This window comes from Lissotriton vulgaris, chromosome 7 (assembly GCF_964263255.1).
Source record: "Lissotriton vulgaris chromosome 7, aLisVul1.2, whole genome shotgun sequence".
Taxonomy (NCBI): Eukaryota; Metazoa; Chordata; class Amphibia; order Caudata; family Salamandridae; genus Lissotriton; species Lissotriton vulgaris.
The window spans coordinates 1,186,936,758-1,186,962,262 of record NC_141695.1 but is presented as its reverse complement, the minus strand read 5'-3'; the positions used below and the strand labels follow the sequence as shown (position 1 = coordinate 1,186,962,262).

General features: G+C 43.8%; 1 protein-coding gene across 1 annotated transcript in view; it reads left to right on the top strand.

Annotated features, from left to right (window-relative positions):
* LARS1 (leucyl-tRNA synthetase 1) overlaps window positions 1-22,939 on the top strand; it is a 232,182-nt gene extending 209,243 nt beyond the window's left edge. The window contains exons 31-32 of the mRNA XM_086931659.1: window positions 13,340-13,472; window positions 22,573-22,939. Coding sequence (XP_086787785.1) covers window positions 13,340-13,472; window positions 22,573-22,778 — 339 coding nt within the window. The 3' untranslated portion in view covers window positions 22,779-22,939. The remainder of the gene's footprint in view (window positions 1-13,339; window positions 13,473-22,572) is intronic.
* The last annotated feature ends 2,566 nt before the right edge of the window (window positions 22,940-25,505 follow it).

The following is a 25,505-nucleotide window of genomic DNA, read 5'->3' as shown; positions in this document are numbered from 1 at the left end:
TAATGTTCTAGTCAGGAAGGAAGTGACTTTGACTCAAATGTATGCATACCGCTTGTTGGGGCTAAGGTCTTTGTAAGCATTTGACATTAATTGTAATATGGGAGGTTCTATGTCAAAAAAGCAGCCTTCAGGTGGCCCCGTAGTATAGCGTAAATCTAGCCGAACAGTAAGAGGGTGCTGTACAGATTTTATTTCCACTTTTCTAAAATACTGAGCTGTTTCTAAGTATTTGATATTGGATTTTTTTAATAAACATTTGTACAGAGCAGGTCTGCCTTTTGCATGTCATTCTAGTGCTGTAAGTAGTCTGAGATGTTTTGTTTCTGAAAGGTTCCATGGATTTATTTGTCGACAAAGAGTCTGATTAGTCATATGGTAATGTGTTTAGACCCGGGTATTGTGTTCTGGCCCGGGTATTTTGTTTTGGCCCATCCTTATGTTTTTGTTGGTCCACCTGGTGTTGTCAAAGGTATTCGTAGAGTGTCAATTGCTAGAGGACCAGAATTGGTAATGGTCATTGGTTGGGTGTCAAGGTCTTATTCTTTGAACTGACTTGAATGATTACGTGTGTGAAAACGATGCCTGTTGGTCTGTATCATTTGCTTAGCAATCTCTTCCATCGGGTTGAACTGTTGGACATCTTGTTTGTGTGTGGTGGTGATGTTGGCGGGGTGACATATTTTTGCCGTATTTGAAATGAGCCATGTGTTGTAAAGTATGTTCTATTCTCTTTGTGATGCGATGGCTATCAATTAGTCCTGTTGCCAGCAAATTGTCCAGTGGCATATTTTAGTTGTATTGCGCATAAGATCTTTAAGATATTATGTCTAATCGGGTCTGCTGCATTAAGTGACTGAATAGTTTAACTCTGCACGTCTTTCAGTGTTGCTGATAAATGGGTTGATATATATATATATAACAAGTAACTCCTTCAGAAAAAGAGCAGAGACCACAGAGGGGGTTGACAGGGAGATCTCTTTAATCCATGGTATGCTCTCTTAACAGGCGAATGCATTTCGGCATCTCATATGCCTTCCTCAGCGCCAAGAGTCTCACGGGCAGCTGCAGGTAACATCAAGTTTAAGTATTGGCCCCTTACTGATTGGTTCAGGTCCGCCCCGCCCTCGGGAACAGTGTCCTTTCTCTCCTCTCGCAGTGCACTCGGTACTTGTGCACCACAATTCCCAGGATGCAACAGGGATCCAGGTGAGAAAGGCGGGTGATTAAAGGTTAATCATAGCGGAAAATGGCTTTTCTCGATGTCTTACAGCCTTAATCCCTTGCAACTGATGGAATGTCAGAGTCCCCCTGGGTCCCCCAACCGCATCAACCTCCGTGGCACAGAAATCCGTTCGGCGGGGGCTCGACCGTGAGTACAGTCTCGCCCAGCGTGGAGCCGGAATAGCTCCCTCACCGCCCCATCTCCTTCTGGCCCCGGGGGTGGGCCTTGGTGATCCAGTACCCTGGAAATGTGAAGAGTCCGCCGCAGCATATATATATACCGTGATTTTCAGACGCACACTGGCAGCGGGGTCGGACCCAGACCCTGAATTCTACTTCTTACCAAAAGACGCGGCACTCTGAGAAAGATGTAATTTGAAAAAGCTTTATAGAAAGCTCAACCAAGCTTTCTTAAATAAAACTTTTCCAAATTACATCTTTCTCAGAGTGCCGCGTCCTTTGGTGAGAAATATATATATTATAGAGAATGACGTTTGCGGTTTCTGTTTTCTGACGAGGGATCGTGCTGTGGAATGCAACTTGATAGCTAATGTTGTAGTGTGTATGTGCTGCTTGTATGCAAGATGTTTTATATGTTTACTGTGCGGCTTGTCTTGGTGGCACGTGCTCTTGGGAGCGTGGTGATAGCTGGCATTGGGGTGTATCTTTACTATTTTTGATGTGTGCAGCATATTCTGCACTATTTGTTATGTTGTGTTTAGTGGCTTGATGTATAGTGAGTTCGGGAGCAACTCAATTGCTGTCTTATTTCTGCTGTATTTGACGCATCTGAGACATTGGTCTGCATAAACGACCTGGGAGGAAGGTTCTTTTACAAAGAATCTGAACTTGTTTTTCTTGAATAATGTGAGTTCTGCACAAAGTAATTCAGTATCTGACATCAGACAACCGACAAAAGTCAAAGGAAAAAACCTTTTAGATTAAAATCCAGAACCATTGCAAGTATGAAATCAAGTAGGCTGTGACTGAAGCGCAAAACATATATCACTGGGTAATGTGCACGGACCTGATTTAGGACGTTTGGCACGCTTTGAGAACGTGTTTGTAAATCATAGGCAGGCCACTGACAGTCCTGCTATAGCCTTGAAGTTTCATGGCTTTATCAGGAGCTACCAACATTTATCGAGCAAAGCAGTGATTGAAGAGTCAGAATAGCACTTACTTATATGCTCTTGACATATTCGCCTTCCAGGCAAAAACGTTTCCACAGACTGTTCAGTTATGATTAGTGGACCAGCCCTCAAGATATCCGAAGTACATATAAGCAGGGTCACTGCAAATACTTTTTTGCCTCCTAGTCAAAGTAACCTTTTCACTCCAGTTTTCCTGGCATATGAGGCTCGTGTCTTGCTTTATTAACAATCTGAAGTTCCCCTCCTGGTGGGTAAGATTTTGGCAAGTGACATTAGCAGTGCTAACATAGGTTACAGGACCTGCAGTAAAACATTTCCTTGAGCGAATTTCCTCAGTCCATGTTCTCTGCTCATCCTCATGGCCATTCTTACGTTGAATTACGTTGAAACTGTATTACAGTGTTATTATTTGACATAGCATCAGTTAGTGAGTGCGCCTCTCTTCTATCTTTTCATTCTTACGTTGAAACCACAACCAGTAGAAGTAGACATATCCCATTAACCTGACAGGCTATTGAAGGACGCTCTTGCAGAGGTCAGGCCCTAGCATTAGTGCGTCAGTGTTACTAAGGATGCCTTCAGGAATTTAGTTGTGGGACAGTTTTTCCATGGGTAGACAGCTGAAAGGGCTTTGCCTTGCTGCAAACTTTTGCATACCTTCTCAACAGGATTAAAAACGATTTTTAGTTGGGCTGTAGGGTGACAAATTGAACCCTGAGCCACATTTTGGCACTAGTCTTTCAGAATAGTAGAAATTAGTGCAGCACATCCAGCTAAACCCGATTTGTTTGACCAAGCTTAGATAGTACTGTGCTCTTACTCTTGTTGTTGATTTTTCTATTTATTTTTAAAGGTTTTTATTAAAGTTATTTGCAGTCTGAATATCAGTTACAAAAAGGAAAATATGATTTCACGACGATACATTCACATTCTTAATATAGTAAAAGAAAAAAACAAAACAAAGGAAAAAAAAGAGAAAAAGAAATTTTAGTTACACGAAAAACTGTCCCCAAATCTTTTCAAACTTTGTCCCCCCAACTCGTTTTGCATACAATTGTTCACATTTCCTGACCCTTTTCATTTTGTCAGGCCATTCCTGCACCACCTGTACTTGTGGTGATCGCCAATTCTGCAGTAAAAGTGATCTAGCAACAGCCATTGCAATATAGACAAATTTAGTCAAATATTCTGGGAGTTGACAATCAGAATCAAAACCAAACAGTAATAGTTTAACGTTGAAAACAATTGGAATAGCGTAATAAAATTGAAGAAAATGAAAGATTGCATCCCAAAAAGGCTTAATTTTAGAACAGTATGCCATAGTATTAGACAGTTAGCTGGATCACATTGGGAACATCTAAAACAATTTGCGGAGAAATTATCATTTATTTTGGCAATAATGGTATGAGTGCGATACAAGAGCCATTTGCTAAAAAATAACATTCTCCGCCAATTGGCGCCGCGTAGTGAACCAAAATTGAACTTATTAATAGTTTTCCATGTTTCGAGAGGAAGCACTATATTTTCCTGGATAAGCCATTTACGTGTTGCTTTATAACACAATTCCTCCTCCCGACTATGTGCCAAGAATTTTTTCCATTCCCCTGGCTTTTTTATTACAGTATTTATAAAAAGGTCTTCAAACATTGGTGAGGAGATCTAATGGAGTCAAAATTTTAAGAATCTCGATATAAGACCTTATTAATAGAAAATTGCTGGGAATCAGACGTTGCATGGCATCGAGCATTAACCAAGACACATTATTCACAAAATCAGCTAGAGTTCGAAACCCAGCGCGCTCGCAGTTACCGGTGATAGTAGAATCGATTTTGATTTTTAGAAAAGAAAAAGCACCAAATAGGGGAGTTGATACATTAAGTAAGGGAGGGAATATCTTTTAAGCATGGCATTACGTCGTTTGAAAAACCAGTTTAAGGTCTTATATCGGACACATTTGGGGGATTTAGGTACGAGGAGAGAGGGATGGAATCTGAATTTCAGAACATATTAACTCGAAAAAGAAATTTTCAAAGGCATTTGCGCCTGTAGATAAATTCTTGAATCGGTCTAAGTAGTATACAAAATATGCAATATAGTATTCTCTTAAATTAGGTAGTGAAAGGCTGCCATATTCGGTTCTTTCATATAGAGTACGAATGTCAATACAAGGGTTTTTTTTTTCTCCAAATAAATGCGGAGAACATCGATTCCACTCTTTTGAAAAAGGACCCAGGGAGAAAGATTGGTGTGTTGGAGAATAAGAAATTAAAGAGAGGAAGTATTGACATTTTAATCAGTGCTATTCTTCCAAGAAAAGATAATGGTAATGGATCCCACCGTGCTAACATTAGACGTAATTTTTGAACCAACGGCACAAAATTAAGTATATATAAATCCTGGATTATAGGGGAAAAAAAGTTTCCCAAATATCTTTTAGGTTTTAGGTTAATACAACCATATAAATCCGGATGTAAAACAGGGTTAGCACCTCCACAGACCAAAATTTCTGTCCTTTTTTTGTTAATTCGATAACCCCCAACAGCCACATATTCTGAAAAGATCTTAATAGCCTGTGTTTGTGATCGAAGATCCGGCTTGATTAGTAGCATGATGTCATCTGCATATAATTTGATCTTAGCCATAGAGGTGACCGGAGGAGCAATCTGAACATAGTTCCTGATAGCTACGGCGAGTGGTTCAATAAAATAAGCAAAAAGAATGGGAGACAAGGGGCACCCTTGCCTAGTTCCCCGCTGAACTAAAATTGAACCTGCTATTAGTTTATTAATAATTATATTAGCTGTTGCACCGGTATACAGATTTTGAATTAAGGTCATTTCATTTCAAAAAGCTTTTATTCGATTTGTACATACAAATCATACAAGCAAAAGTACATGATTAAAATATTAAAATCATCATATGAACTCTCATAGAAAATGACAAAGTGAAAGAGTTAGAGTGCAGTAATTAATAAGTGAACATGTCTCTGTAAGTCAACATAATGCAAAACATTCTTAGATGAGCAAAAAATGAGGATCAGTAGGGATACTCAAGAGGCCTTTCCTGGCGGCTGTACATCAGAATTTATAAATAATCATAATATACTGTGGACAAATATGAATAATACCTAAATTACAAAAATTGATATAAGAATTAAAAAGCGTATATATACAGACAGGATTGTTTAGCGGTAATAGCATCATAAAACATTTCCTGGCAGCTGTATAACAAAAGTACAGACAGGTACGTATAAAAATATTATTATAATGCAATACTTTTCCTGGCAGCTGTACATTTCAAGATAAAAGTAGCCAGAAAAAAACAAATCTCCTCATTCTCTAATGAGGATAAAAATATTAATGCTGTTTGTGTTGTGCGAATATTATATTTAATAAAAATTGGTTTAAGGTACTTTATCCTGAAGAAATGAAAAAAATTACAAAAAAGCAAGAAATGGCAACTACTCTGCCGGGAAATACTATCACACGGGCAGGGTGTGTCCGAACTGGTTCTTGTGTTTGGAAAAGCAACCAGGTGATGAACAATACCCAATCTAACACGTGTTAAAACATACTGATGGGAGGGTCGAGTCACATACACAAGATAAGATTGGAGTCCTGAAGTTAACTTTAAATCTTTATAAAATTTCACGGAGACAAGCTTGCCAGACATTTTATCACGTTCTGCCTTCCGATAGTTTAGAAACGTTGTCTTAATCTCTTTTCTTGAAATGAAAACAACCTCTTCAGGCTCACGGAACACATCAATATTAAAAAGAAGGAGATACCAGCGGTGAATGTATCTTAGCCATGATATACGTAAGGAATGGTCCAGGCCTATACAATCAAGAATAATATCCTGAGTGAATCGAGTCTCTGTCTTAGCCCAAATAGAACGCCACAATAAGAGTGGCCGGACTGCTGCTAAGTCAGAAATGAACTCGATCCCAACTTCATCATGGATCAGCTGGATGGAGGCAGAAGGGGGAACACATAACAACCTCCTTAAAAACTTGTTTTCCTCCTTCTGCAGGGCTATACCCTCGCTCTGTCCCCACACCCCTGCCCCATACAGAGCAGAGGAGACACAGCATACATTGTATATGTTCATCATATCTAAAATGCTTCGTGAGCCAAGTTTAGAGGCAAAACGGAAAATACTATTTGTGGACCGCAGCATTTTTATTCTAATAGATTCAAATTCCTCGGTCCAGGACCCACTATTGTTGTATGTGATTCCTAGATAACAAAAGGATTTAACTGAAGTCAACTTTTCCTTATCCAGAAAAAAAGTATGCTTTGCCTGCTTAGCTGCCTGACCGCATGACATTACATAAGTCTTAGCTTTATTCACACGGAGCCGCCTAGCTTGAATGAACTGCATAAAACTATCGATCAGGCGCTGAAGGCCCATCTGTGTTCGAGATAAAAGAACAGCGTCATCCGCATAAAGTAATAGCGGGACAGGTTTACCACCAATCAGGGGGGCATCTGCTGGGATGTTAACCAGGGAACGGTCGACATCTTTAATAAAAAGGGAAAATAAAAGCGGGGCCAAAACACATCCCTGGCGTATACCACGGGACACTTTAAAAAAAACGGGGTACATTCACCAAGGGTACCATAGCAGACTTTACAGGAGAGCTTTTCGTAGAGTCTAGCCAAAAAATGAACTATTTCCCTTGGGGCCCCTGCATCAAGCAAAACCTCCCAAAGAATGTTATGGTTAACCAAATCAAAAGCGCTGCTCAAATCAGCAAAACATAAAAAGAGGTTGCCATTTTTGGCCACAGTATATTTATTGATCAAAAGGTCCAGATTGACACATTGATCCAATGTGCCCAGGCCTTTCCGAAAGCCATATTGGACTCTAGTTAAAATATTAAAATCTGTTGCCCAATCTTCCAGCCTCTTAAGCAGAATCCTACTCATCACCTTTACAGAGGCGTCCAATAATGAAATTGGACGATAATTAGAGGCCTCTGATTTATCACCTTTCTTATGTAAAGGAATAATAACTGATTGGCCCCAAGTGGATGGGAAATTGGTTTCTGCCGCACAATTGAATATCCTCGTCAAGATGGGGGCCCATAAGGCCGTTTCATCTTTATATAAATCCAGCGGGACCCCATCGGGGCCAGGGGCCTTACCTCCTTTACTTAAAGAAATTGCTTCATGGCTTTCTTCTAATGTTATTCCCAATGGAAGGGGCAGCCATGGAGTAGGCTCTAGTGATGGTGACTCAGAAGATAACCCTTCAGGATTGAATATCTTGGAAAAATAACTAACCCAGTCATTACATGCCACGTAAGAGGTTAATTCTGGTACATTATCATTATTGAGAAACGGGCTATTGATTGTCTCCCAATACAATTTACTGTTTTTAGTCTCAGCAGCCTCCTTCAACTTATCCCACGCCTCGGACTGTAATACCCTTTTCCTATTGTTGATTGCTAATTTGTATTTAGCCCTAAAGTGCTGTATATCCGTCTTGACCCGCGGTTTAGTGCCTAATGCCTTCTTTAGGTTACGGAGGGCAGCTATACAGGTCTTGTCAAACCACCCCTGCTTCGGAACACTATTGGCTGACAGGGCCTTAGTGAAAATACCATCGATTATTCTATTCATGGAAACAAAATGAACTATTAAGCAGCTAGAATCACTATCCTCATCCAAACAGGAACTAATTTGATTCCTGCATTGGGTAAGAACCTCTTTCTGCTTAGCTTTTGAATTTAAACCAGTCCATTTGATCCTTAGACCTTTTGGTCTGATGGGTACTAGGTCAGTTGAACATTTCCCACCTGAAACTAACGAAGTACCATGCCCCAAAAGGGTAACACGAATGCTGTTGTGGTCACTAAGACTTTCTTCGTTTACATATAGATTAGTAAAGTCTCCACTGCTAGACAACAAAATGTGATCTATAAATGATCCTGCGTCTCTGCCTGTAAATGTAGGGCATGTAATTGCCTGATTGTTAGTGTTGCAGTTTAACAGGGTCATATCTAGCGTGACTAGCATATTATTTAATGTGGAACCATAGCTACAGTGTTGGAAGTGAGGAGAAACCTCCCTCGCCCCCAAACCCCCCCAATGGCTACTCGTTGCTGCCCCAAAGCCACAGATGTTCCCGTTAGACAGATGGCAAGGCTGCAAGTTAAAATCACCTGCCCAGACAACCACGGCCTTTCTCTTCGAGATACCAAGGGCCTTGACAATTTCCCTTTCTAGAGGCGGTAAAATATCCCCTCTAGTGGCGTCAAAAATGTTGTTGTAAAAATTTACAACAACTAAATCAGTATTCTTCCTGCACTCCACCCTTATTACTTGGCTATGAGTCCCCACAGTCGTACTATATTTGACCGTGCAGTCACACAGCTTGGTGGATAAGAGCAACAAAAGACCCCCCTTGGCCCTACCCGAGCTAGATTTAGTTGCTCTAAGGCAGTAAGATGCATACCCTTCGATATTTATGAGGTCTGGACACCAGGTTTCTTGCAATAAAATTAGGTCCATTCCCTCCCCCAAAAAGCTGGTCCAGAAGGGTGTGCCCAATTTGCTGGCAAGGCCGGCAATGTTCCAGGAAACAAAAGAGAGTCCTGCTGGTTTGCCAGGATCATTACCAACACATGGCTCTGACTGAATTGCTGGTAATAGAGCTGGACCGTCTTCAAGAGGGATGGTGTCTGGACTTAGTCTGGGACAGACAGTAGATGTACATGTATCAGGGCTACCCCTATTTTCTATACATAAGAGGGGTGTTACCAGTGGCACCGTTAAAGGTTCAAGAAGCGCAGCTATAGGCCTGGCAGGAGAAGAACTCGCCATACCTAGATAGGGCGTAGAAGTGTTAGAATCCGGGGCTTTAGTAGGACTGAGTCAATCTACCTGATCTAGCACAGCAAATTTATTTGGATGGGCGAATTGTGAAAACTGGGGATTGTGGGAATGGGGCAAGTCCTGCCATGTTTGTTGCCACTGATGTTTATCTGGTTGAAGTGGCTGAAAAGGTTGCTGCCACTGATGGGCAGGCTGAGGCAGAGGTGGTGGGAGATGAAGGGGATATTGCCAATGGGAATTAACCTGGTGCATAGGGAAGGGTGGGGCATTTAATGAATGCTGCTGGAAATTAACACAGTGTGGAAGAAAAGGAGACGGATGAAGGGGATGCTGCCAAGGTTTGGCAGCAAGTTGTGGAGGGTACACAGGTCCACTGTTACTTTGAAATGAGGGGCAAGGAGGATGTAGTCTTGAAGACATCGGTAAAAAATAAGACAAAGGAAGTGGGTTAATTTGAGTCGCAGGACCACTATTGGGTGCATTACATATGTAACTAGCAGCCCCTATATCCCTAAAGTTAATTGTAATTACGTCCCCTACTATAGTTTTCTTGCTTCTGCCCACCCAGTCCCCTCTACGCACGGTAAGAATTTCACCGTTCATGTTGTTAGGTAGGGGTTTATGTAAATGGAGCCATTGAGCACATTTGTTTCTAAGCTCAGTGAAAGTTTCTTTTACACCCTCCTTCAGCGGGGGGACTGCTGTCAACACAACAACAAAAGGGGAAACCTCTGGTGGTAGATTAATTGACCTAAAGCGTGCCTGCTTTGCCTTAGGGCCTTCGGGTTTGTTCGTAGGAAGAGACACTGAAGGTGTGTTAGATTTCCCTGCAGCATCTTTTACTTGGATTGTGGTGGTATTATTATCAACAACAGAGTGTTGATGAGTTAGATTAGGAGCCTTCACCTTTGAAGTGGGTGTAGTTTTAGATTGGATGGGATTGTTCCCTGTTTGCGACACTTGAGATGTAACTGGGTTCCCAGGTGCTACAGTGGCTTGAGTGTTGTTTGATACATCTTTGGGGGGCTGGATACTTGATGAACATTTGGGGGCTAGTTCTATGATCCCTTGCCCATGCGTTTTATGTGGCCATTTAGAATGTATCAAAGATGTAAGCCTGTCCACTTTAGAAATTAAAGGCTTGATTTGTGCTGCTAAAGTGGCCTCCAGGTCTATTTTTAAATCAGTTACCATGTTTTGCACCCAGCAAGGGATACCTGATGTCACTTGCGGGGTAGGTGAAATCAAATTGTGATTCCTAACTGGTGCTTTTACTTTATTTTTACCCTTAGAAGTAGCCTTTGGGAGATTGGGGGCCCTTCCCCTGGGGACTTTGGGTGCAGGGGCTGTTTCCACCTCATTAATACCACTCAGGCTCGACACCACTTTACCAGACGACTGACAGGCTTCTAGATCTGGTGTCACCTCCAGGTCAACAAAAGACGGGTCTGAGTCTGATGGTGCAACCGATAAATCAACAGTATTTGGTACAGTCGGAGCACTATTAGTAGGCATGGTTAGGGGTAGGGAGCAATTATTCAAAGACTGCAAAGCGGGTGATTTAACATTTGCCAGAGACCCCAAGGATGAGCGCTTAGCATTTGCAAGGTCCATGGAGACTCTCTTTTCCAATAAGACAATGCTTTGGTCAATTGTCTCATGCACACGGGAGATAAATAGATCTATGGGACCAGTCACCTGTGCTACCGCCGTAGCTTTCTTCGCGCAGCTTCTAGTTCTGTTGCGCATGGTCGACATTTTAGACGTTTTAAAAGTTACGGGCGAAGGAACAGGGGTTCAGGGCCAGGGCCGTCCTCTGCCGTCCTTGAACGGCCTTAAACGGCCCGCTCTTTGCCCGGTCTTCGCCCCGAGCTGCGTCCCGCGCGCGTCCCGCGTCGCGGTAGATCTTAGGCCAGCAAAGAAGGAGGAGGCTAGGGGCGTGGCCGCCGGGGGAAGAGGCAGCAGCTGTGTGCAGCTGAGGCTGCTGGACCTCGCAGTCCCCCGGTAGGCTCCACGCACAATCTGGTGATTCAAGCCTCAACCTGGGAGCGCGTTACTCTCCACGGACTGTGGAGCCGCTCACACCAGGGAGGACGGGGCAAAGAGGCGGTGAGCGGCACCCGCGAAGCGGGTGTCGCGAACAGTTGCAGGAAATGCCGGGAAGCAGGGAAGCACACAGCACGAGTCTGGCTCCTCGCAGATAACAGGTAATAAGCCCAGAAAGCGCCAGTCAACCAGAAACCCAGGCGATGTTAAGTGCGGAGGCTGGGGGCGTGGCCGCCGGGGGAAGAGGCAGCAGCTGTGTGCAGCTGAGGCTGCTGGACCTCGCAGTCCCCCGGTAGGCTCCACGCACAATCTGGTGATTCAAGCCTCAACCTGGGAGCGCGTTACTCTCCACGGACTGTGGAGCCGCTCACACCAGGGAGGACGGGGCAAAGAGGCGGTGTCGCGAACAGTTGCAGGAAATGCCGGGAAGCAGGGAAGCACACAGCACGAGTCTGGCTCCTCGCAGATAACAGGTAATAAGCCCAAAATTTGTTGTGGAATCCCGAAATATTTCAAAATAATAAAAAGTGTGTCCCAAACCACCAAATCAAAAGCTTTTTCAGCGTCTAGTAATAAAACCAAAGTCTGTAATCCCCGTGACTCAAAGAAATCTAATGCCTCAATCAAAAAGTGCGTATTGGTGAAAAGCTGTCTGCCAACAATGAACCCATTTTGATCGGGATGAATTAAATCTGCCGAAATAGAATTAAAACGAAGTGGCAATAATTTGGTGGCAATTTTATAATTTGAATTTAATAGTGTAATTGCACGGTATGAATTGGGGTCTTAAGAGTCTTTCCCTTTTTTCAAAAAACTAACATCCGTCCCTTAGTGAAAAGATGCGTGTACTTGCCCGCCTTCGAGCATAGAATTTAATAGTAACAGAAACAAATCAGCAAATGAATTGAAGAAAACTTTAAAAAAACTCTGCAGAGAATCCGTCAGGACCACAGGCCTTGCCCAAAGGAAGGTCCTTAACAATCAACTTCTACACGAGAAAATGGGTGTCGCATATTTAGTTGATCATCTAGGGATAGGCTTGGAAGTACATGTCTTCCCAGAAAATTATGCAATTTTTGATGATCAATTGTGTGCTGAGTACTATATATATTATGATAATGAGAAATCATTATAGAGCTTATTTCAGCTTGGTTAGAAGTCTCAACATGAGTGAGCGAATTTTGTAGCGAATGAATCATATTGGAAGCAGCTTGAGCTTTAGCCTGCAAGGCTAAAAAATTTCCCGTGAAGTTGCTTTCTTCGTAAACTTTTTGAGATTGATTACGAAAAGCCTCTTCACTCTGTGAATAGTAATAGGCATTCAAGTCGCGTTTTGCCGCATTAAGTTGTTCCTGGACATTAGGAGTTGGATTCAAATATCGTTGTATTGTTAAAACGTTAATTTTTTGTGAGAGAGAGTTCCTAATGTTTTTTACAGCGCGCCACTCCGCTGCGTCTTTACTTATGATTATGCCCCGAAAAAAAGCCTTCAGAGAATCCCAGATGTGTAAAGGGGCTGATCCCAAATTTCGAATTATAAAATCTGAAATCTCTGTTTTAAGTATCGTCACCCAATTTGTCTCTTGTGAGTAAGCTTTATTAAACATACAACGTTTAGGTATCTTAATGTTATTGTGGCTCAGAGAAAAGTTAATAACCAACATTGTTATTCATGATAATGAACACACCCTCGTGCTGAATAGTGATACATCCTGTGTAGTGTAGTGTTAGAGAACAGTTTACAATTTTCCCGAAAACGACACTGCATGCTCTTCGCTGCTCATGCCAACTTGGTGCTGAAACTGCAACTATGGAATAAAGTACCACTGAAAGCCTTCAGGGCTTTGTTAAATTCCTCTTTCGACTACGAAGCAGTTTTCTTTAGGAACAAATGTTTTATTTTGTTCAATCGTTTTGTGAATATTTTTTCCCATGGATTTACTATAAGCAGTCTTCTTTCATACTTTGTCATCAGAGGAAAGGAAGGTGTGTTCTTGAAGCTGACAGAGGGCTTTGTCTGCAGCCTGTGTCATTGATCTGATCTCCTTTCTGATCTTTCCCCCCGTTTCTTCACAGCCCGGGGTCCCCGTTTTCTTCATCAATCCTCAACCTGCTAATGGACACTTCTCTGCAAGGGTTGAAGTCCGGCAAGGAGATGGCAGGGATGTGATCATCCGACGACTGATGAAGATGGACAGAGGCATTAAAGGTAAAGTCCAGTCTGCGTTGTGATGGAGTCCACATAAATAAGTGAGAACTACCTGTTCACTTGCAGCACTAAAACACTGAACTCATTACCCAATACACTAGAGGTGGATAAGATTACTGTGGTGCGCGTGTTGATACAGTGGTGAAGGGAGGGTGCTTCCGTGATGCCGCAGGATAACTCTGACGTCATTTTTTATACAAAAAGTAATTTGTACCGTCTCTCCAGGGCTATGTACCCCATATTCTATTTCCCATGGAAGAGAAACATTGGTCATGGTGGTCAATATTTAAATTTTTTATTCGTTTTAGAGTTTTTTGATTGAGAGCAGGAGCTGAGGCAAAATATTGCAAATACAAGTAAACCGTAACAATTTGCTATAAATGCCTCGCTCTGGTCACTTTTTTAAATTGCTTTATTTGTTAAGAGAGCTGAGGTGCTTTTCAGAAGTTGAAATGGTGAGCACAGTGCCTGAAAAAAACACTTTTTTAATAAACTATTTTATTGATACTTTTTAAAAAGCTAAATTTCTTATATTAGCATCATATAATCACAGTGCCCCAAACGTTCATTTATATCATGAAATAGATGATATAAATAAGTCTATAATCAATTACAGTCTCATAGTAATAAGTAATAACGTCAAGTTAGTGATGTAAAAGCTTTGGGTATTGTAAGGAAATGTCTCTTTTTGTATGGTCATCCCAAAAGTTTTTAACTGATGCTGATTTTTCTAATCTGAGGGTACGCTGAAGCCTGCTAATCAGACCTCAGTGCCTGTGCCCGACCTTAAAGTGTGTTTGTTTGATTGGCTTGACCCATATGGCGTAGGCTAACTTACTTGCAAGTCCCTAGTAAATAGGAGCCCAGGGCCTGTAAGTTAGAGGGTCACTCTAGGGACTGCAGCACTGGTTGTGCCACCCTAGGTGGGATCAAGGTAAACCATGGCTCCGAGTCTTCCACTGCAGACTGGGTGGACAGTTTTTCGCTGCTAACTCGACTTTTCCATTTACAGTAATGGCAAAGCCATGTCAACCCTTTTTAATGTACATAAGCCACGCTTAAGGCAAGCCTAGTGAGCCACAAGGCAGGGTGATGGATATTAAAAAGCGGCACATGTGTTTTTACATGTTACAATAGTTTAAGCCTGCCATTGTCATTTTTACTGTGGAAAGGCTGTTAGCTTGATTGGCAAGTGCAGAGTTACAGGTTGCCATAGCAGTCCGCTCTGATTGGGAATACTAAAGTGTATGCTGTAAAGTGTCAAACCACTCATTTCATTAAGAAACAACATGATGCCCAAGTATAAATTAAAGTAATTTGTTGCAGTGTGCAACTTTTACAAAGTTGCCACTTTGTTGCCCTAAATCCTCTATGCCCATCCATGGTCGTACACGGGCCTGGACCTGAGAGGCCGCTTCCTTCCCATCTGGGGAGATGTGCAAACGACTCCTAGAAAAGGAGACAATGGAAGCTTGCGCGGGTATGAGGTGTTACCTCTCTATGGCATGGAGCCACACAAATGTTAGCCCAAAGGGCGAGCTCCAAAGCAGAAGCCTCCTCTGAAGGGCAAATGGTAACCACTTGGGAGAGGGACTGTTCTGTATGACACAGACAGACAGACAGGCTGCTACTCGAAAAGGAGAGGGGAAGCCACTTGCCAAACTGGTTTTCCAGGGACATGTAGCCCTCTTGGTAGCCACTCCTCTGGGTTGGACTAGTGAGCTCTCGGGGTCTCACAGTATCCCTCTCCAGAGCCAAGAGAGGGGTACTCCCATGTTGGAAGTCTGCAGAATGGTGCATCCTGGGATAGCCAGACACCACACTGAGCAGGAAGTGGTTGTCAGGAGGAACAGTTAGCCCATTGGCTATCCACTGCATCCTATTCTGATGGCATTGTCTGAGCATAGAATGGGCACCCCTGTGACCCAGAACTCAGATCTTGTTGAACTGGAGAAGAGGACTGAAGGATTGCCCTGCTGCACCAAGGGCCCCACAAAGAGAGGCTGCACCAATGGGATTGAACCTGCTGAACCTGTTGGCTTGCAAAGGAGAATGGACTGTGCCCGGTGTGTCCTGCTCATGGAGATACCGTTTCCTGAGACAAGACGAAGCAAAAGATTCCAAGGGTCCGTTTTCTAATCTCCTGTTCTCAGCACAGGGCCACAACAGCTGAAGAAGCGTACTGGGGCAAGTTGTTAGCCCAGATCTTTGCATCACAGCCACTCGCCGCCATAAAGGTCCGTGCAGGACCAGCATGATCACGCGTCCCTCTTCTCAAGCTTGGTGAAACCCCACTGAAATATTCATTAGAATCACCATTCACTGGTAATGTTGGATTTGTAATAAATATTTTGAAAAGATGACGTTTAAAAAGTTACCTTTGCCCTGCCCGAAGTCCCTGGAAGCTAATTCAATAGTTTGTTCTTCCACTTCAGCCACCCTGTAATTAGCTGTTCAGTAGTGTGAACTTGCTCCCAAGATTGGAACTAAAGGCCTTGGGTGTGGGAAGGTGGTTTTGTGCCCTTAACAGGATGGCCTGGGGGTTGGGCCAAATGTATTCATTACATCAAAGAGGACTACCCTGTTACAAGCAGGTGGAGCTAATACCCAGGCCTGCACCTTTCTTTTGTGCCCCCAGCCGACCAACTTCCATCACAGTGGGCCTCTTGTTGACATCACAGTTCTGCTCACGGTTTTCATATGAAATTGGGGCACACTTCAAAGGAGGGAAACAGAATGCCAAAACTATTTGTGTGTATCCAGTGCCTGGTTGCTGAAAGATCAGCTTTGTTCTACCAGACTTCTGTCCGAGTTTTAGTGTTAGACATGGGAAACACATGGATTGTCATAGTACGCTTCTCACATACGCAAAATAGCCCTCAGAGTCTAAGTTGAGTGTGGCTTAAGACTTTGGCCATCTTGAAATGCCCAAAGTGGGTAGGGCTAAACCGGGTACTTTTACCCCATTATTTTGGGTATACCTATGGGTCATTACCACCCACTAGCTCATGCCAGATATAAATGTGTCCTCTCTGGGCACGTCAGAACACTCCAGATCAGAATATGACTGAACCTTATTTCTGAGACCTGAGAAGAGCCTAGAAGACTGGACTTGCTCTCCGTCTTGTAGCCAGGATTAAGGAGTCTCCAGAGGTCATAACGCTGATCTTCTTTAAAGCTATAGCGGCACGACAAGCTTCAAGAGGCCTTTTCCTCCAACTATTCAATTGGCCAATGGCAACTGGACCTGAACTGCAATCTCCTGTTGGCGGCTGCCAGCCTCCCTGTGAGTTTCTAAGTGCCTCACCTGCGGTCCTGGGGGGCTTTAGAAGTGTACCCCAGTGGCGGATTGGGACATAAAGGTCTAAAGCCTGAAGATTAAATCTTTAACCAGGATGAACCTGATTAGTATATCAGAACCGTGCTCCATCATGGTTAGTGACAAATTGCGCTTAGGTTGTTTGGGGGGGGGGGGGGGTTGTGGTGTTTTGGTGAAATATAGTGCAGAAAACAAACTCAATTCTTACAGAGTACTGTGTCTCCCTTATTTCAGTCTTTTAGTGTACAATGCCCCCAATGTATAATGCAGTTTATTCTGTGGTAAAGTGTGTTGAGCCAAGATCCAATTAGTATGGTGGCAGGTAGATAATTCTGTTTGACAACTATCTAATTGAAGAACTTTACAAATTATCCCCTTGCTAGAAATTTTCCTAAGTCCTTGTCCCCTAGGACGTCACTCGCTCTGCCAGTTATGGCATTGGCACCTACATTGTTTCTCCCAGTGCCTATGACTATGTTGGCATACCGCAAGTTCCCAGTGCGAATCCAACATTATTCCTTTACGCAAAGCTGGACATGTTCCAGAGAGCAGCAGTCCTCTCTGGTGCTTCCTCAGACCCATTGGACCATATGGAACGCCACTTGGCATCCTTCGTTTGGCACCAAGTGTTACGATGGTGCCATATGGGGTCCTCCTAAAGCTGCCTGGCTTCAAGCCTATGCTAGGACACTTGATGGAGTTTACACCCCTCAATGCAGATTTTTTACGCTGACCGGCACCAATTTCGATGCTGATCCTAGCCCCAATCTTTGTTCTGTTAGGACTTCACCTCAACCTCATAAATGCACTATCACCTGCCAAGAGGATGAAATCCAGAAGAGTGGCCTTGTGCCTCGTGGAAGAACAATATCAAGAGACGTCCAGTACCCATATCCACATACTTTTTGACTCCCATTTAGATCAACACTCCCGAGATGACCAGGGGGATGCTGATTAAATTGAGCTCTACCCCCTCTGAAGCATCCGGTAGCCCTTCAAAATGCCAGTGGGCTGGATATGTCACCAGACATTGATATTGATTCAGCTACTGGCCCTCCACCTCGCAGAAACAGTATACTTCCTCACAAGAAGGTGGCTCAAGTGCTTCCTCTCCTCAGTTGAATAGAGGCCTGATATCCTGACACATGCAAGTCTGTTGTACAGCATCTCCTGTCTTTTAATGAGGCTCTTTATGATGTCAAAGAGCCATAGGCCAAGCCCACCTTGTGCCCAGAGTTGAATTCAACCATAGCATGCTGGTACTGGCCAGTCCTGGAGACCCAGCTTTCTTTTGGCTTCATCTTTCCCCAGACACCTTAATGCTGATGCTGTCTTCTGAACTAAAGTTGAAACCAGAGACCTTTCCTACCTGTTCCCCAGTCAAAAATGCAGGAGGGTATTTAGAACAAAATATTTTCTGCAGGCAGCCTGCCACTGCATTCCCTGAATGCGGCTTGTTTATTCGGGCGCAACTCCCACACCCTTTGGGAGATAGTGGCGATGGTGATCTGCAACTTACCAGAGGATCTCAGGGGCTACATTGCAGTGGTGGACGTTGATAGTCAGGATACTTCCCAACATAAAATCAAGGCTGGATACAGCTGACTGCGTCACCAGAGCAATGAGTTCATATGTGCCATTAAGGCGACATGCCCTGACTATTCGCAATGGGGTTCTCAGCAGATGTGGATCACAGTCATGGAAATGACCTGAGGTGAGCGCAAATTTGGTCAAAGTAGAAGCAGCACTAGAAAGCTTCAATGAAGGTAGAGCCACTGCAAGATCATTAGGGCTGCAGTAATCAGAAAGAGCTTTTGTTTCTTTTGTAGACCTTCAGCCTGTGCCGGGGGTTTTCAATTCAGGCAACCCTAATCCACAGCGACTGGCCAGCAACAGCAAAGCCCCATTGTTTCACAATATTGGGGCAGAGGCAAGAGATGCCCCCCCCTGCCCCCTCATACAGGGTCACTGCAGTAGTTCATCTGTAAAAGAACAGGCTATGGCGGTGGGAGGATGGGCAACCTCTTTTCTGCAGGCCTGTATGGCCATCACTTCAGACAAGTATTTCCGGAAGATTGTTGAAAAGGGGTATGCCTAACCCTTCCTGCAGCATCCTCCCGCCTCATCATTCCCTTCCATCCTGGCTGGTTCTGTCTACAGATCTGAGGCAGGAGGTGCATGTCCTGCTGCAGAAGAGAGCAGTGGCATTGCTACCGGAGCAGGAAATTGGGCAAGGGTGTTATTCTTATTACTTCTTGGTTCCCAAGAATGATGCAGCCTTCATCTGATCTAGACTTTAGGCTTGTGAACTTTTACCTGTGCAAGGAGGAGTTCAAGATTCTGGCCCCGGCTCAGGTCCTTTCTGCTCTGAATACGGACTGCTGGCCGGTGTCCCTCAGCCTCTTGGAATTGTAGTTTGATAAACTGATCCAGTAGTCGCAACAGAAGTACCTGCAATTTGTTGTGGGTTTCACTCACCACAATTTAACGATTCCTTCTTTTGGATTAACTTTAGTGCCTCTTGTCACCAAAGTGATGGCGGTGTTGACGGCCCATCTCAAGGGTTTGGAGATTGTGGTGTTTCCATACCTGGATGATAGGATGCTCATAACTGGTTTGATGCGGTGTTCCACCTTCAGGCGACAGCGTCACTGCACTTTGCCTTGGAGGGTTCTCAATCAGTGTACCAAGGTGCACCTGAAGCCCTCCCAAAACTTCCTGTTCATATGGACAGTACTGGATATGAGCTTACTCTGGACCTTCCTCCTCTACAGAGGAGCCAGGACACAGTGGCGAAACATAGGCCCCCGCAGCCCTTGCAGTACAGGGGGTCCCTGAGCTCCAGGGGGCCCTCTCAGCACAGTACCCTGGCCTGAGAGCTCCTGACTGACTCCGGAGGGGACCCCCTCCATGAACCTTGCAAGGAGCACCTACCTCAACGTTCGTTATGCCATTGCCAGGACATTTATGGTATGATTTTCATGTTTCTGTCTCGAGTTTGAGTCCTTATGGCTCTACTACTGCTTGATCTGTTGGCTTCTTTCATCCTTCTGCTCTCGCACGTACCCTGGCACGTGAGGGCCCTCCATTAATGCCTCAGCAGGCAGTGGTTCCAGCGTGAGGCAGATCTGGCAGATTCTATTGTAAACTCTATGGACACTGCAGTAAACTTATCTTTATGGGGAACAGAAGAGGACCTGCCTCGAGGGAGCTCCTTCTGTCTTCCATCAGCTGTGGCCACTGTGGTGACCGATAGGATGGATTGCACATTGGGGAAACTGGAGATTGGAGACCCCCAATCACCAGAAAAGCAGAGTTTGCACACCAATCTGCTGGAACTTCCGGTGAGCTAACTAGCTTTCCCATCAGTCTGTCCTGATCTTGATGGACAAAACAACACAATGTGGTACATCAACAAGTGGAGGATGAGGTGTCACATTATCGCTCGGAGTGTGTTGAGACTGTGGACTTTAGCGCACCAATAATCTGTGGCTGGTAGCAAACCTTCTGGCTGGTTCACTCAGTTTCAAAGCGGACTGCCTCCTTCGGCATCATCTTGCCAACTATGAGGTACTTTCCACCTCCATGTGGCACGCCTTTAGTGGGTCTTGGCCACTCGCATCAATGCCCATTGCCCTGTTACCTACCCTCGAGCATCCATCTCAATGAGCTTTGGGGGATGCTTTTTAGTTGAAGTGGAAGCTTCCGCTTAATTGTGTTTCCTCCCATACGCTTGAATCCTTCACCAGGACCATGCTCAAGCAATTCTCATTTCCCGTGACTGGCCGAGAAGGGTGTGGTGCACAGAACATTTACACCTTCCCCTGCTTGCTTCTCTAAGTCTCCCTCACAGAGTGGACCTTCTGTCCTAATCAGGGGGGTCGAGTACTGCACCACAATCGTCAGTAATTACACCTTTGTTCATCGAGATTGAGTAGGGTCATCTGAGCTCTTTTTAGCTTGAGCCAGAGGTGGTTGATGTGATCCTACCAGCACATCCCTCCTCAACAAATTCGGTATATTCGTTGAGATGTATACGTTTGTGACATGGTGTGCAGGCAGACTAAGTGATCATTTGAAAGCATCTTTAGCCAGCATATCATATTGTTTGCATTGTCTTTGATCCAGCAAGATGTGCAATGCATTGGCGAAGGAGTCATCTGAGGACATTTGAGTCTGTCCATTCCACCAGGACAGTCTTCAACCTCAGCCGTGACTAGAGAAGAGCAGGTGGTAAACATATGTATTTTCAGAAAATGCAATTAAGAAAAGAAGATTCAACATTTTGGGTACAAACCACAATAAACCATAACTAGGTGCTTCCTGTATGAATTAATCTGGCATCTCCATATGAGAATATTAACAAGCTGAACTAGAGAGTGTGCAGTGCTTTGTACAGAACTCCAAAACCAGTCATAATAAATAAATAGATAACCTGGATTTGGAAGGAGAGCACGTATCTGTATGAGCCGCTCAGCCCTTCAGCGCGACAAAAAACAGAGAAAACCTATTTGTTAGATGTTTCTGCTAGAATAATCAGGCCTAGATGGTCTCAGTAACGAGAAGCAAAAAAACACTAATGTATCCATAAGGATTGAATGAAGAAATGCGCTCTCTTCAATTCACTGTTACATCCTTTGTTTGCTTCATTTTTATATGCACATAACAGTTTAAATAAGGCCGCTGTAAATCTAAATCAGATAACAATGAAGGTATCACTCCTTAAAGCTGCTGTTAGTGTAGGATAAGGATGCATTACTTATACGAGAAAGATCTAGACCTAAGAATGAGCAGTATTTATTCCTCGGTGCCAGGAACGGTTAACATGGCGATTAGTAAGAAAAGATAATGGTTGCAACACAATAGATTGGCCACCAAATGAAAATGAAAATAAAATGCTATGTGGTTTCCAACTTATATGCAAGTGATACAGCGCTGGGGGTTTTTGTTGATCCTACTGCACATCCCTCGGAGACCGCCTAAACATGTCAACAACAAAAAGTGACATTGACCATTCTTATAAAAAAGTAAAACATCCTGAGCAGTTATTAGTACAAAATAAAAAATAGTGACCACACGTCAGCAGTAGCGGGATACATTCCACAGATAAAAAAAAAACATGGTCAAAGCGCCATGCACCAATGGCGGGCAAACACAAGAATAGGAAGTGAATCTATTGAATCAAGGGGAGATAACTGAAACAGACAGAATCATCTTATAGGTCACATGCGGCAGACTCAAAGGCCTCTTTATGTATATGTTAAAGTACTGGGTACAGTGTTGTCTGTAGTAAGATCATACAAGAATAAACCATCTCAACACCTTCACAATTTGCAAAAGATAAGATTTCCCCAAGCAGTCTCGCAAACGTAAGGTCACATTACCAAGCACTCTCCTCCAGGAGCTTTAAAAAATCAGTATCCGCATAGCTGCTGAGGGTTAAAATTAAATAATTAGACATGAAAAGGCAGACAAACAGTTTTTATGTACAACTTACAAATTTTCATCACAATTATTGATGCAAATTGTCCGTTTGATGAAACAATATGCATGTCTATATATGGAAAAGGAGTCCCACTGCTGGAGATCTAAAGTCTGTGCAGAACAAAGGGGAAAAACAATGTGTGTAGATTTTTTACTTTCCTGAGAGAGTTATTCAGAATCAGGCACTAGAGGATTTTTTCAATTTTCAATTGCACCTCATTTATGTAGCCATCTCGATGACAAATGTTTATACATACCGAACTAAAACAATTAATGAAAGCGTCCTTTTCTTTGCAGACCTTTCCAAAGTAAAACTCATGCGTTACGATGACCCTGTGCTGGGACCTCGCCGTGTTCCTGTCCTGGGCAAAGAGGATTCTGGGAAGACCGCCATTTCCGAGAAGGCAACGTTCCACATTGACCTGACCGAGAAGAAAGTGCACATCACGGACAATGGACTGAAGGCAGATATCGGAGACACAGTCGTTTACCTCGTTCATTGAGTGTTGTCCTCACCCCAGTTCTGCCCAGAGGTTGCTGTACGTTCAGTTCACATGAGGCAAACAGACCAGGCCCTGTTGCTTCACAGAACGATGTCTGTGTTTCATAAGTTGTAAAATAAAGGCCTTTTTAACAGTAAATAAAGATACATTTGCCACAAAAACAACTATACTTGTGGGGTTGTGAAAGTAGGTAACTCTTTTGGAATTTTTCTGCCATACATACCCCACTACTTGAGGCTCGCCAGTGGCTTCCATTTCAGCTCAACTGTGATAAATTGCCTAGCCTGTACATCCATAAATGTCGTATTACGAATGTTGCTTGGTTATGTTGACCTTGGTAAAGCTATTTCTGCAGTGCTTTTGTTTGTAGAACGGTGACTACTTCCACTGTAATGCCTGACAGTAAATATCAACTGTTGAGAGCAGTATTGTTCGGGTGAGTTTATACTACCCACCTTACCAAGCTCTTTAATTGTACAGAATTGTACAGACGCTCAAGGGACCTATGACCGGATATGCCATTTCCTCTTCCACAGAATGAGCAACTAGAGGGGCCACTATACTCTTTAAAGAAAAACTCCAGGTCCTTCGCAGTCAGCACCCTATGCAGTCTGCAAAAGAAAAAGGGGGTTACTTAAACGTTCTTGACTTTCTGGGTAGATTAGGCGAGTAATTCAAGGGTCAGCTCTAGAATGTGTGGCGTGAGCCTAGACACAGTGCAACACATTCAGAACAGTAATATTAGCATGAATGCCCAGCCAAGAATTGTATGCGCACATCACTCAATAATAAATCAAATGCAATCGGGTCAAATGGAAAATACACAAAAGACAATACTCCACAGTTAACTTACGACTCCTTAATGCAGTGTTATGGTACAGTTTGCTGGTATACTCGCAAAGAGAATGGTAATCGCGTGACGTTTAAAGCATAGAGCAGATATGAAAACTGGACAGCACTAAAACTAGGACCACTGTCAAAACACTATAAATGTTGGCTCTGTTCACGAAACTGTGGCATAACAAGAATGGAAAAGTCACAGACCATTAAAAGCCGTGGAAGATTTACAAGCTTCCTGCGTTTGTGAAGAGTTCAGAATAAGGAACCTATGATTCTAGCTAGTCGTCCGTAACCTTTATTTGTATGCATTCCCACCCCCCACCCCTCCATGAAGTCTCTTCGGAAATGTCCATAGCCAATAACCTCTCCCATTGCGCATTGCGCCACACATGCATGCTTCTTGGAGGGGGTGAAATTTAAGATGTAGGGGTAAAGCCAGAATATGCCTTTGCGTAGCATATTATTGGTGTACAGGGATTCAGTCGGTGGTTCCTCCCTCTGTAAGGCTCTACAAGCAGGATCTCTCCCCGCCCAGTATAAAGCCTACGTGAGCCTATATGTGCTGTGCCTAGTCAATGCATATTTCTCAATGAGTTCTCCTTGCTGTAGACGTCCTTCAAAGAAGGTGCCTAGCCCTGGTTCCAACAAACGGGACATGGTTCCGACATGCCAGCGGACGTCTGGGGTATTGGCCATGAGATGAGTCAAGAGAAATTGATTGACCGGAAATGCGTTTTTTCTTCTTACAGTTTGCCAATGAGCCGAGAGTTTGTCCATCAATGGTAGGAGAGGAGAGCCCTCCCAGGCCCCATTGGGAAGCCACAAATGCTCGTAGAGTGTGACCAGCGAGAAGGCTTGCTCTTGTACCCAAGTCTTACCCTAAGTGTCGTAGTTTCAATCAAACTTTTTTTTTTATATGGTTAGAGATTGTGTCAGTTTGGGGATTTCAAGAGGGATGGTTTGCAGGATATATAGGAGCCGGGGTATGAAATTCATTTGAAGGCTATTGAGCTGACCCAGCTTGGATATTTCCAACTGGAAGCTGTAAGGTGAACCCCAAAGTATGGGATGGCCATCGCAGCCCATGTAGCCGGGTCTGGTGACTTAGTGGACTAATGAATCCACTGCATGGGCCTCTGTTCGACCTCATAGACACAGGTTCAAATCCCGGCGGGTCTACTCAGCCTTTCATCCATCTGAGGTCGATAAAATGAGTACCATTGAGTTGGGTAACAGTAAACATCTGTTAATCAGCTCTTTACAAATACATGTGTTATGTTATGTAAAACCGCCCATTGGATAAGGTCACAAAGGGTTTGCTGTGGGCCCGCTTCCCCTAGGCCCTGGGATTTGGAGCAGTTGATTTTAAGGCCTCATACCTGGACAAAACCGTCTAGGTCCCCCAACAATGCCAGAATTGTGGTTTCAGAATCTGTGACAAAGCACAGTAAATCTTTAGCAAAGAGGGCTAGTTTGTGCTCATTACCATCCACTATCATGCTGTGAAGTGCAAGATTATTCTGGATCTTGGCCGACAATGGCTCCATGGTCAAGCCAAAGATAGGAGGGGACAAGGGACGCCTCTGTCTCATGCCTCTCATCAAAGGGATGTCTGGCGTGAAGGCTCCATTAACTTTAAGCTTGGCGGATAGCTTTTTGTAGTTTGACTGGACAAATGTTTTCATTTTTGGGCCTAGCAAGGCCTTGTCCAGTACCCTTGACAGATATGCCCAATCTATGCTGTCCAAAGCCTTTTTGGCGTTCAGACAGAGAAGGGCCATTGATTGGTGACGATGTTCCCTCACCTTCATGAGGACCACTGCCAGTCTTGTGTTGAAATTTACCTGCCTGTATTAGATGGAGCCAGATTACTGAGGAGCAATAAGT